Source organism: Anneissia japonica, unplaced genomic scaffold, assembly GCF_011630105.1.
Source record: "Anneissia japonica isolate Jap-2015-1 unplaced genomic scaffold, ASM1163010v1 scaffold287740_len772037_cov194, whole genome shotgun sequence".
In the NCBI taxonomy this organism is placed as follows: domain Eukaryota; kingdom Metazoa; phylum Echinodermata; class Crinoidea; order Comatulida; family Comatulidae; genus Anneissia; species Anneissia japonica.
In genome coordinates this window covers 598541-613331 of record NW_022736571.1, presented here as the reverse complement: position 1 = coordinate 613331, position 14791 = coordinate 598541, and the positions used below count along the sequence as shown (strand labels likewise).

Sequence of the window (14791 nt, the reverse complement as noted above, 5' to 3'; positions counted from 1 at the left end):
TCGTGTGTATGTATGTGTATATGTATGCATAATGCATATGTTATGTATATTATAAGCTTCTTAATTTGAAGTTTATTTTATCAAGTGTTTTATTAAGAAACATAATTACATGTCCTTCTTTTACCTTATAATGTATTTTATTTATAAATTATGAAATGTTTTATATTTCTGAAAGAGTAATTGGAAAAAATGAAAACAATGAATAAAGAGAGAATAAAGGTGGGCTACACCCACGAAAGACAAAAAAAATCTTGAATTTTCGATCGTTCGATATACTTTATGGTATGGGTAGTCCTTTGTGTAACAGATGAGGAAACATACCAAGAATTAAAAAATATATAGATCTCTATCTAATAATTATACCCACATAATTCTACATAAAGCTGAATTATTCGTTTCTTCATATTCTCAGGCTTTGGAGTACGATTTGAAAAAGAACGACAATTATGACAACTTTCAATCACAGAACGCCCAGACACTTGATATGTTCAAAAGTCTTGTGAATGAGGCTGACCGACGCACTAAGGACATGGTTGAAAAAGAAACTAGTCATGTGACATATATAATACGTCAGTTTAACATTGAAGATGACCAGTTAATCCAGGTGAGGCGTAGTTTGTCTTCTATTTCTAGCCTTCTACACAGTGGGTCCTATTCAGTAAAGGGGAATTCCTCCTTTAAACTTTATTCGGTGCGTATCAGTTTTTCTTTTTTTTTAAATTTAATTTGGTCACTTAAAAACTTTTAAAAAATTGCTAAAACAATTTAATTTCTGAATATAATTATAATATTACTTAGACATGTTAATTTTATTATTATTATACAACTGTATATATTTTCTTTCTTATAAGTAACGGTTATTGCTGTTTAGCCGCCCTATTTACCTCTTTCCCCTTGATCCGTCACTGAATTGTCCTTACATCAATCAGTCCCTACAACTTGTTTTCAACATTTTGTTTTAAGAATATTTTAGTTTGGCCTTAGACTATACAGTGTTTTTCTACAAGGCTGAACAATTAGCTTAACATCTGCCATTACATGTAACTCAGCTTGGTAGTCTTTTAATTTTCCCACTTTATTACCACTAAATACCTCTCTGTAGTCATCTTCAATGGAATTTACCGGCAGCAAAATGTTTACAACATGCAAATCTATTGAGGTTTTTCCTCTCCAATAATGGTCTACACTGTGCTTCTGCAACTGAAAATGTCACATTGTCTATCTTATGACTACTAACCTGCACTAACGTCCGAAACTTTTCTTTTACACTGGCAGTATTTTGTTGTACCATATGGTTTCAAACTTTTATTGACTACTTCACTTTTGCAGTCTAACCCCTTTCTCTTTAGTTGTTCCCACAATGATCCAGAACAAATTCACTAAATGGACACCAATATTTGGCTTATATGCTGCCTCATCATCAAACGTAAAATTTACTTCAATTGTAAATACGGTATGACATGATCATCAGACATATCAATAGCATCAACATTAAATACTGCCCACCTCTGAGAAAAGGCATTAAGTAACAAAATCATAGTTTTAAGTAAAATGAGCAAACGCTTTTGAGTTTTTCCCAAGAAAAGTACAAATGATTTAAAACTTGTTAAACTATGGTTTGCTTAGATATATTATTTAAAAAATTGCCACATACTTTTCATTGATTAATATTATTATTAAGTGGGTCAAAATGGAGATAATGCCTTTTTCAAAGTATATATGAATGTAAGAGAAATATTTTTGAAATTGGACATTATCTTCTAAAGTGTTTATATACATGCATTATTAATCAATTTATTGAAATGTATATGTATATGAAATTTGATTTATAGATTTATAACAAACATTTTATAAAAATGTTGCTGCAAAAAATAATGGGCTAATTTTTATAAAATTAATAAATTTATATTTATTAAGTTATAATATACATTGCAATAATGATAATGATGCAATAAAAACATAGGTTAAACAAATGAGTACAAACCATTTTAGAAGTTTTATTTACAATGCTCCAACTGTTTTATTAGTTATTTATAGGTTCTTTTACAGTTTATTTTTAGAGTTATTTACACTTTTTCTTTCACAATTGCATTACTCAATGTCAGTAAAATTTCCATTAGGTAGATTTAAAGAAAATGATTTTCGGTTTTCTGGCATCAAAGGTAACAAAACATTTAGTTGCCTCTTTTTTTAGCAATTGTCATGCCTCTTGGTAATTTTAACGTTTCGGGTTTGTAAGAACCATCCTCGATTGCCTGTGCCGTTTTTTTCTTAAAAAATTCCCCTGATTTATATGAAGTGTCCATGTATGCATCTTTCCAGCAAAGGTTTGTTTCTCTTTTTAAAAAACAACTTCCTTTACGTCGTGTAGCTTTAGAGTTACAAGGCTTTTACTGGATCCTTTTTCATTTCGAAGTTTAAAATTGTATTAAAATCATTACTATCTTATACGTTTTTGATCCTCTACATGCCTAATTCTACTTGGTGGTGGAATGAGTCAGCTGACATAAATTAGTGTGTGGCCTGTTTCAAAGTATCGGAATCTCACTTCATTGCGTCCATTTCTTTTGTGTACTTCATTTGTCACTGCGGTTTAAAGAAATCTTATATTTTTCTTGAGAAGAGCAATTGTCCATCCGAAACGTTAGGTTTTTTTAAATTTCTAATTCCAGGGTGGTTAATAAACTTAGCAAAGGTGCTTGACACATCAGAGCCATCATGGCCAGAAACACTTTCGTCCAACAATATTCGAATGGCTTTGCTTGCTTTGCCAAGATACCGTAAGCAAATGTTTCATTGAACCGAATTACCCTTCGCTTAAACTGGCACTGTTTACACCCAGGTATCTGGGGTAGCATAAATATTTTCTGCATATCCACATATACAAATTCCTCATACTCCTGCTTTTCTCTGTCTTTATCCTGTTGATAGAGGGCCTTTGATATCTTAGCATCTTTTGTGTGGGTTTCATGTCCCTTACAAATGCTGCAGCTTTGTGTGTCAACATTCTAAAACTCATGTTGTCATACTTTTTTATGCTCATTAAAAATGTTTACATTTTTGAGATCTAAGCTTCCAAAACCAATGTTTAGTCAGGGAACAGTGAAATGTTACTGTTCCCTGGTTTAGTTCCTTTATAACCCACCGATACTTTTCATATTTACAAAAACCAGGACAGTTTTGGTAGAAATATTGATACATTTCTATGGCAGCTAAGCTCAGGCGGCAAGTACTTTCATAACGGTGCATATTCTCTGCGGTAGTGGCTTATTAATAACTATTTATATGTTCTATGATTTTATTTTTATTTTATTCTTTTACGACGTGATATTTTTATGTTTCCCTCTACGATCCTCCAGTGCGAAGATTTCTCCGATTGGTTTAGTTCTTAAGGAACGTATTATTACTTTGTTGCTTGAATATTCTAATGTTCTTAAGAAAAAGGTTTGACAGACATTTACAACGTCCAAATTGACAGATGGGAGGTAATACTTGCAAGAAACATTTCGCTTGGGATCATCATTTGTGATTTGTCGTCGTGCTGGCTCCGTCCGATTGCAGTGAGATGTTATAAATGTCTTTCTTTGCCCATATGACATGCTTTAGAAATTTTTGTTGATTTTTTTTCGTTGCTGTCCATCTTTGAACTAAGTGAATCTTTTCTTGCAGGATGTTTTGCATGGTGGCAAAATATTTTTTCTGTGTGCATAAAAAAATGTTTATACAATCAAGATTGTTTGTAGTCTGTTAACATGAGGGTGCAAAAATTAACATGTTTTCGACATGTTTTCGACAACAACTCCTCAGAGTTGTTTGTCTCATTTAAACTCTAATATTCTAAATTAATTGTAAACTATTTAATGTGAAATTAAAATTTGTTAACAATAGTATCTTTCTTCGTCTTTGTTGCCGATCGGCGCATCTCGGTTTTCGTTAATCTCACACCCACCCTCTGTCTCCACCCGGCCACCATTCTCCATCCGGCCATCTATCTCCGCCCGGCCATCCATTTCCGTCGCGTCATCGCTTTCTTCCCGGTCATTCATCTCAATCGCATCATTCTCCACTTTGGCATCATTCTCCATCCGGCCATCCATCTCCATTGCGTCATCATTCTTTATCTGGTCATCCATTTTTATCGCGTCATCATTCTCTACCCTATCATTCTTTACGCGACCATCATTCTCCGTCCTGTCATCCACCTCCATTCACCAAGCCAATGATTGAGATTGAAATTTATGATGTGAGAGCATTGCTGTAGTAAATTGTTAATAACACAATTTTAATTTGTATGTTCATTGACTATACGAAATGAAACTATAATAGAAATAAGTTATGTACATAAAATAATCTGTAAGTGTATCAAATACTAGTTTTATTATATATTGGTTTACATTTATTTATTTAAATTATTTACATCAAAAAGCATTAATGGATTAAATTTTGTTTTTATTTCTTTAAATACTGAGATATTCTTTAAATAATAATCATTCCTTGTTCTTTTTTTGATCTTTTAAATCATTGAAAATTTATGAATTTTTCAAAAGCATTTTGAAGAATTTTTGACATTTAATGTGTTCTTTAATTTCAAAAGCGCTTTTATTGTATTTTAATTGTTTTAAATGTTTTAGGATTTACGGGTTTAATGTATTCCTATTTTATTTTGTGTATTTGTTTTTTAATATTTAGATAATGAATAAAAATATTGTTTTTGTTTTTAATAAATGACTGAATAACCACCAGTGTGATCTCTTTTTCACTATAGATAAACAGTTTAATGTCTTATTAATCATGTCCCAACGTATCAATTCTGGAATTGGTCAACACATTGTGTATTTAACGTTATTTTGATAGTTCATTCTATTAAACAATGTATGCACAAATAACTTTGAAAGTCAATTAATCAAAATCATGTTTATCTTGACTCTAACAGTACTGTACTTTCAATTTCCAATAACTTAGTCTTGAAATGTCCAATTTGAATGAATGACCTCGTTTCTAAAAAAATACCAATAATTTAAATTTCAATTTTTGCTACAACTTAGCCATTTTGCCACAACATGCCTCATATATATGATGCATAGAAGTCATGGGTGCACGTATATCCTGATGAACATATAGTAGAATGGAGACAAGAAATAATAACATAGGCGGTTGACGTTTCTCCAGGATATTTAATAGCGTAATGCCATAACATTATTTCTGTCTCTTATACACATCTAGATGTGTATAAGAGACAGATATATATATATCTAACACTTATCAAAAAGCTAACACTTTTGAAAGCAAATTAGAATGTCATTTAAAATACCCTAATAAACAATGTATAAGTTAATTTCGTGATCTCTTTTCATCATGTTTGTATAGGGAATACATATTTTAGATGATAGTGGTTTTAGTTTCCTTTAATTTCTAAAAATACATGTTTTATGTATTTAGCAATTGGCAGATATTGAAGCAGACTGGTTTCTCAAGCATGATGAGGTCATTTCATACACACCAAGAAATGAGAAGAGTTCCACTGCATTCAGTATAAAAGGGCGTTATCATCGAAGCCGTATGCATATATATGCATGTAGTTCAAGCGTTATAATTGCGTCACCAAAAAGAAATTCAACGGAAAACTCGAATACGTAAGATTACACACATGTTCATTATTTGTCCCTCTCTAACAATAAAAAGCACAGTAATTGCATGTAGGCGTAGTCAAGAATAAAATGTTATAAATAGAGTACTGGAACAACCCAAAAATAATATTAACGATAAGTATGATGACAGTTATAATATGATAAAGTACCGGTAAGAGAAATATTAATTATAATAATAATAAAGCCCTCTGGCCAGGATTTTTTTTAAGTGTGGTAGAATTTCAGAAATTTTTGTGCAAAATATGGTGGTGCGCAAAATTTAAAAGGGTGTGTTCTATGCATTGCCATTTCTGGTGCTACTTATGGTGTCAGACGCGACGCGGCAGACTTACGTCCTACAATTTAAATTTTATTAACTCGATACCTTTAATTAAATTTAATTAAGCAAATATTGTATAGTTAAATTATAAAGAAACGGAAACAATTCATCAAAACTAGTACCTACAGAATGGAGTCTGTTATAGAAAGATGTGTAACACACTAAGTATTCATGTGATAAAAATTTAGGCACTCCTGCCCCCCCCCCCCGAAAAAATCTCATACCTTAGTTCAATCTCCAGTTACAGTGTGTCTAGTCATGGAGATATAAAATTAGATGTTATCATTTTGTTATTATTATTATTATTATTATTATTATTATTATTATTATTATTTTAATTATGATTTTAATTATTATTATCAATATACAGTACTTTACAGGTGGTAATTATTATTTGTGTAAAAATGGATTTTGAAATAATAGGAACCAACTAAAATACTTCTGTGTTCTGACTGCAATTCATCACGTATGTAAATTGCAGGGGCAGTTGCTCCTTTCCAATTTGTTGTTTATGATAGCAGGTAGGAGCAAGATCCAGTGAACAATCGACTGGTAATCGTAGTGGAAATGTACTAAATACAATTCCTTTATGGCCTATGTCAATTGTAAATGTGTACATTAAATTATGATTTATGATATCGATGAATTATAGATGTGGTGGTTTTTGCCACAAAAGAGAAAAAATGGTGGTGATCATAGGATGTTCAAAGCAAAGAGTCAGTGGGGATGTATCATTTTTGTTTCTCTTCCCTCGTTCTTAAATCATAATGGATATTTTTACCAACATCCGACGATACTTTTTAGTAGAGTGAACTGACCCAACAAGATAGCCTGCCGTTCAGATTAATTACCGTATTTCGCGATCATAAGCTAAGATCGGGACTATGCTCTGGATCAGTGGCGTCACTCGGGCGCTGATAGGGGTGGGGGAGGTACGGAGCGCCAGGGCCCCCATTTACGAGGACCCCAACATTGTAGTTTAAAAAAATTGACATCATGGATCTTTAACAAAAAACTCGGCTTGAACTTAAATGTTTAAATATTAATTATTTTTCTGATGTCTCTTTCATAATGACGCCACTGCTCTAGATTTTCATTACTGGGGCGGATGCAGGATTTGGAGGTAGTGGGTGCATGGAAGTTCATAGCACCTCTGCCCCACCATGTGGTTGGGGGCTGAGGTGGGAAATTGCACCCTCATACCTTAAAAATCTTACCGGTAATTCATAATCAACAATAGGCATATAATACAGTAATAATTATTCTAAATACAATTTAGGGGTTGCGATCGCACAGTCTGCATTTGCCCCAGCAATAGTACTAAAATCCCCCAAATAAAGATCGTAACCCAAGACTTGGCTATATTGAAATTTAGTCAATGCTACATGCTGGCCTAAATATGAAACCAGTTCTAGCCTATGCCTTCTTTTGTTAGCTTGCGCACGCACGGCTGGTTACTCACATTTTTTACACGGTACTATCTACCGATTGTCACGCTTACTTTACGGTACGGAGTCGCACCCTATCCAGCTGAATATTTAGCATCGACCGATCGATATGCGATTGAAAAAGAGAGCTTGAAAAAGAGGTGGGAGCATTGTTGAACTGCCGAAGTTTGACACTATGGTATTAATTTTATTGTTGTAACGTTTTGAATAAAATCTAGTACAAATTTATTTTAGCGTGGCGATAATTCTTTAAGCGTAGTGCAATCTTTGCGTATTTTGCCTAAGCGTGGCGTCCTCGCCACGCTTAAGTATAACTGGCGAGACCCCTGATGATGATGATGAGGATAATAATAATAATAATAATAATAATAATAATAATAATAATAATAATAATAATAATAAAGTAAATAGTTGGTCAGTAAACATTTCATGCATTGACTATTTTATATTTCATTATAAATATTGTGCCATGAATGGATAGATATGTTTATTTTTTTTACTTTAGAGAGACAGTTTTGAACTGTTACGACCGTAACTATGTTGACGTAGAGTTTATTGACACAAATAACAGGGAGAGCTGGATGCCCGATAAAAGACTGATGTTTAAAATGTGGATATACGACAAAGATGAGGGCAAAGACAACCCAACTGACTATACAATAGGTCTTCACTCTAATACATTTGCGTAAGCATATAGCAACATGGTTAATTTGACGTAAAACACCGAAAAACACGTTTTAAATAAATTGTTTTTGAAGAAGTTAATATGATGTTTTATTTAATTCTGTACCTTTCATTTACAGTAAGAAATACTAAAATACAATTGAGAAAAATTACTAAATCTTCAATTATTTTTCGCTCAAGCTTTGCTAGACAAAATTCTTTCAAATAAAATCAGTTTTATTTTATTCACAAACTATTAATGTGTATCTCAGTTCATCAGTTTGTGTTCGTTATTGCATTGATTGACTAATGTCGTGTTTATGTATCACCACTCAACAGTGATTTAGGTGAATGGAAGAAAGCTCTTATGGTTTCTGAAGGAGAGAATGGGGTATACGACGACTACAGTAAGGGTTTAATTTGTTTGATAACACTTTCAATTCACTTGTTTACAATACTGTGTTTAATAACAAAATATCTTTAAAGCTTTCTCATCGGCATTATGATAATACAATTTCCCTATAATTCAGAACTAGATCTGGTAGAAGAAGATTTACTTTTAGGGGTTCTTAAATTTTGAATGCAGGAGTGGGGAGGGGGTGTAGGTAATTCTTTTCCATCAATTTTATATGTAAATATATTTCTGTGTTTTTTCTCTTGTGATTTTAATGTTTGATGCCTACACTACTGGGCCATCTGGGAAAACAGTAACATATTATTGAAGAGGCAATACAGTATAAAGAACAAATAAATAAATAAATACATAAAAATAAAATTGTTCCAAAGTCAAGCGTTCAACGAATGAAAATATTCTTTTCATGGCATGAATAAATACAATTTATCATTCGTTTTATAACGCACGTAAATTAAAATGGTTTCTTGTCATTTGATTTTTTTTTTTTATAAAAAAGTATAGTTTTTAATGCATTTGTAGTTATAAGAAAGCCATAGTAGCATGCACCTAACCTTGATTACTGTAATGCGGTATTTTGTGTGGTAGATGTAGGATAGTTTTAAGTATTGTATGTGTTACACATAAATATGTGTATACTTCATTGTATTACTTTAGTACTTTAATTCAGTAATCAAATAGGCTTAACCTTAATTGATTTTATTATTTCAGGGCATCCGATTAAAATTGTATCAGAAGCATTTTCTAGTGACCGAAAAAACGAGCTGTGTCTTGATGTGAACGATACTGTGGGAATTTTGGAAACAGAACGATCACGTGGTGAAGGTATAATAATCATTTATATTTCTTTGAAAAACTACTACTGAGGTCCTAATGACCAGCTTATCCATATGCTTAACCGAACTAAGCATCATAGGGTAGAGAGGTGACTACATTTAAGGTCTTAACCACACGCATGTATTTTGTCCGTATGGTGGTGAAGCACAATCTCATGAATCATCCGTAATCATCCTTATAGAACTTATTTTGCGGCTGAGAAGGGGATTTTTTAGATAGAAAGGAATGCAAAATCCAGCATAGTTAAGAAAGTAATAACAAATATTTACTATTCGTTTTTTTATACCAAGGCCTATGTAACATTATATTTTAACATCAGTTCTCATTATGTCAATGAGGAAAAGCCTAGTTATTTTGTATGCAAAAACATCAAATTATATGTCTACAAAAACAGAGAGATTTAATAGGTAATATCAAGTGAATGAATTATTATTCATATATTATAAATATGCATATCAACGATGTTTATAAAATAGTAATGAGAATGCTTTCTAATAAAATCGATAAAAATCAAAACCTTTAAAATAATGAGGAGAAAAAAAGGTCATAACAGCTCATTCGTCTTAAATTAGGAGCATAAGTTCGCCTTAAAGTAATAGAATGTATTATACATATACTGCCCCCCCCCCCCCATGGCAAAAGGGCATAACTGACAATTTGCTGTTTTGGAGATATTAAGGAAAACGTGTAATTTATTTAGCCCTAAAATGTGTTTCAGTATTTGTAGCACACATTTTTTTCTCTAAATATTGATTTTTACGCTCAAAATGTCAGTTATGCCCTTTTGCCTTGGGTTTTCTGATTTAAGACATTTTGACAAACTTTGGCAAAAGGATATAAGTACCCAGTTTAGTTCCTTTCAACGCAATTTTGAGTCAGATTTTTCAAAAATAAGATTCAATATATAATTTCATATGTTAGTCATGTATAAACTATAAAATAAATGTACAATACGCATTAAATAATAAATACTAAAATTACAAACGATTAAAAACCCATGTATAGGCTAACCAAGTATACAAACAAGAAAATGAATTAACATTAGTATGCTATTATGTATCAACAAAGCCTTTTTGACTTATGAAATAGAACTGCTGTTTAGTTAGGATGCGCATGTGAGTGTTTCTATGTGTACGTTAAACAAGAATTACAATTATTTTTAAAATTTTATTTACAAAGTAAAATAATAAATTTATATTTTAGGTCATGTAATTACCAATATAAATTAGGCCTATTATTATTATTATTATTATTATTATTATTATTATTATTATTATTATTATTATTATTATTATTATTATTATTATTATTATTATTATTATTATTATTAGCAATTCTTTTCTATGATCCAAGTTCAATAATAAAATGATTACGAATATTATTGTTTTTTTATATTCTAATAAAATATTTAGAAAATGTATTATATATATAGATTTAGATTGAAATGTAAGTTGTTGTTTGCTTAGTGAACACAGTTGATTCGAGTAAACTGTGCATTTATACCTTTTTGTCATGCCATTTGCTATAAATAAATGTTGTAGTTGTGCCTCTTTGCCATAGGTATTTGCTAAATAATCGTTTTAGTTGTCCCTCTTTGTCACTGTTATTTCTAGTTAAAATGTGAATTGTTATTCTGCCATGGTTAATTATTTTTATTAAACAGTTACTATTTACCTATAGTTTATTTCCATAGTATTAAAGTGTTGCCATTCAAAGTAAGGCAAGATTATATAGCATAAATTAACTAGGCTTATCATGTTTGCCTAACATTAACTAGACATATGCTACTGTCAAGAATCATACTATTTAACCAATTTCTATTTACAAATTGTGAATACACAAACAGTAAGAATAATAAAAATAATACAACTTAACATGCAACCTTCATTGTAACCAAGGAGAAAGCTCTCTTCTGATTGGTTGGCTGTTGAAAGAACGTCACGCTTCAGCGTATCACAGCCTATCTCTGCAGTTATGCCCTTTTGCCTTGGGGATTTACTGAAAATTGTGTAGTTATGCCCCTTTGCCATGCCCCTATCTAGCCCGGGGGACAACATGTGTAACATGATGTACTGACCCCACTAGGCTATATAACTCATTTTCGCCAAAAATGTCAGTTATGCCCTTTTGCCATGGGGGGAGGGCCTTTAATTTTATTTTGTCTTTTCATATTATCAAATTGATATTAAGACAAATACAAACATTTTTATAACTAGATTTACTATGTCTGATTGTGAAACAGAACATTGTTTTTTTTTGTGTATATGCTTCCTCAGGAGCAAAGACACTATGTTTTTTTTTATGTAAATCCGGAGGAGGTGCATAATGGGTCATGTGTCATAAGTGCCTTATTACTGTACAAAATTCATTAAAAAAAATACAACACCACACATTTACTGATGATCGAATCCCATGTGAATGCTTTATTAGTAAACATAATACAGTTAGGCAGTATAGGGTATAGACACACGCTCTCGCTGGGAGCTTTTTTTTCTCTCTCTCTCTCTCTCTGCCATAAGGAGAATGGATGTTGAAATTACGAAGTAAAAAAAAAACATTTAAAAAATCATAACAATATGTGATTTAAATCATAATACAGAAACCTATATAAGTAAAGAACGGTAACCTCTTCTTCCTCGGTCTCAGTCGCCTCATGAATAATGTAAACTCATTAGCCATCACACTACATTGAGTTCAGACATGAATATTTATAATCAACTAAAACTTCTCGGTAACTGCAAATTTTCTATCTAGGGGCAAGTGCGGTGCCAGTGTAGTATATAGCGGGGCCTTATTTTGTTCCTGAAAAGATCCGCCGTGTAGATATTACCATCGATGAGAAAGATTTGGATGTGAGAGAAAATGAGTAAAAAAGAGGAAGAGAAATTAGTCCTACCTTAGGACTAGATAAAGTCAATGTAGTACCATGAGTTAGTGCATGCCATATAGGCCTAGCTGCAGTAGAAAAGCCTACGAGAAAGAGGCATTGTACATTTAGGCCTAGATTTGTTGCTGGACATCAAGACGCAAATATGCAAAAGAAGGTTAACTTATAATATTAATATACAATAATAATTAGACCTATGGCCTAGGTTTATGCACAATAATTTATTTCTAGGCTTAAATTACAGTATAAATTTGGCAGTGGGCCTAGGCCTATTTTAGCTTATTCTCTAGAAAATAAAATCACTATGCCTAGCTACTCCTAGACCTCAAGGCTAGGCATAGGCAAGCTATACTTCTACAACTAGGCCCATACTATTTTAATTTAACTCTAGCTAGACCTAAGGCATATTTTTCACTTTTGAATAATAATAATAATAATAATAATAATAATAATAATAATAATAATAATAATGTCAATAATAATAATAATAATAATAATAATAATAATAATAATAATAATAATATAATTTAAATCTAGAAATAAAGGTATTAGTATTGTTATTGTATGTGATATATAATGATAAGTTAACCTGCTTGTGCATAATTGCGTCTTGATGTCCATCAACAAATCTAGGCCTAGCTTAGGCCTACATGTGGTCTCTTTCTCGTACCGTAGGTTTAATGTAGGTTTGACATGCACTACCTCTAACTCTGAATATACTAATAGGCCTACATTGACGTCACCTAGGACTAATTCCTCTTCCTCTTTTTTACTCACCTCTAACCTTTCTCATCAATAATAATCTTTTAAGGAACATAATACAAACCTAGGCTAGACCCGCTGGCACCGCACTTGCCTATAGGAAATTTGCAGTTTGCCGAGAAGTTTCTGTTAATTATAAATATTCATGACACCTAATACGTTTACATTATGCATGAGGCGACTGAGACCAAGGAAGAAGAGACTACCGTAAAGAACCTTGGATAGAAAAAATGGGAACAAATCAGAACAAAAACAATAAATTTTCTGCTGGTGCGGGAAAACCAAAGAATGAGAACAAAATCATGTGCTTTTTCGCTGGTGCGAGAAAAGTCAACTAAACACACTTATAGTGGAATTCCCTACTTCACATTGTTGATCGGCCTTGTAGATTAAGATCATGTAATCACACGTTTGTTAGTGCGTGTTCATTATTATTTTTTACAAAAAAAAAAGCATAAGTAGTTAAATAAATTAATGACATACCTAACACCTGGCAACAATCCCACCATCAATCTGCTGCCAACACCGACAATAAAATGCAGTAAGAAATCTGGCATATAGCTTCCCTATTCTTTGCTTGTTTAAGAGTGACTTGCAATAATATTTACTTTTTTCATCATATGTAGATTGGACGAGAGGGAAGCGACAGAAGGACGGAAAAATTGGGTGGTTTCCGAGTAAGATAGTTAGCGAAGAGGCAGAAAGTGATTTCTACCGTGGAATACTTATTAAAACACGTTATCGACAAGCAAGAAGGCAACCATCTGCGACGTCAAGCTCATATTATTATGAATATTATTAGTAGTAATATTGTAATGGAAAATTAGCTTGTATTAGCTGTGATTTTTATGTTCTATATATATATATATATATGTATATATAAATTTTAAAAGGCAAATGGGAAAAACACATAAAACAGCAAACGGCCACATAATGCAAAACTATTTAATATATATATATATATAAATATATATATATGTATATATATATTTATATGGTTGTATATGTAATGCATGGAATGGTTTGCTTTGCAAAAATAAATCAAGTTTAGAATGTCGAGATCAACATATTATAAATATACATTTCAGTTTACAAAACACTTTACAAAATTATATAATATCATATTAGGCCTAAAAAATAATGGTGTGTTTGCTGTCACAATGTAAATATTGAAGTGAAGGGGCGGGCCTTTTTTTTTTTTTTTAGAAAGATTACCAAAACGCAGGCTTGTATATAGATTTGTAGAAGATGAGGGGGTGGGATAAAAAACTTTATTTTTTTAATGTAGAAACTAAATATATGTACAGGTCTCCTTGCAATTTGGGGCTAATTTTTTGTGGTTGGGATTGGAAGAGGGATTGGTAGTACTGTAGTAGTACCAACCAAGAGCTGTCTCTTATACACATCTAGATGTGTATAAGAGACAGACCCGTATTATTACGACAATTTGGTTTTATGCCTTAGATTGCACAGTGGCTATATAATAATGGAATGGTCCGATGACGCATCGACACACTAGAAGGGAGGGTCATCGATTCCGATTCAGCGTTTATTCCGTAACTTGGCCTGTTTCTAACCAGTTTAATCCGTTTTAGGAAATCAAAAACAACAGAATGCGCAGAGGTCATCATCATGGTCACCATGGGCATCACGGGGTAAGTATATGTTCTATGATGAGTAAAGTATATTACTTTATCATATCATATTCATAGCATTGTCAATAAAATGAATTGAATTACCATAAGCATATTACAAGAGCAGATCAGGGTGGGAGAGGGTGAGGCATGTAATTCCTAGTATCAACCAGGGGGCAGT

At 32.1% G+C, this 14791-nt stretch overlaps 1 protein-coding gene across 1 annotated transcript in view; it reads left to right on the top strand.

The window, feature by feature from the left end:
- LOC117116792 overlaps positions 1-13843 on the top strand; it is a 26070-nt gene extending 12227 nt beyond the window's left edge. The window contains exons 5-10 of the mRNA XM_033260886.1: positions 413-604; positions 5440-5633; positions 7921-8100; positions 8418-8485; positions 9202-9315; positions 13603-13843. Coding sequence (XP_033116777.1) covers positions 413-604; positions 5440-5633; positions 7921-8100; positions 8418-8485; positions 9202-9315; positions 13603-13778 — 924 coding nt within the window. The 3' untranslated portion in view covers positions 13779-13843. The remainder of the gene's footprint in view (positions 1-412; positions 605-5439; positions 5634-7920; positions 8101-8417; positions 8486-9201; positions 9316-13602) is intronic.
- The last annotated feature ends 948 nt before the right edge of the window (positions 13844-14791 follow it).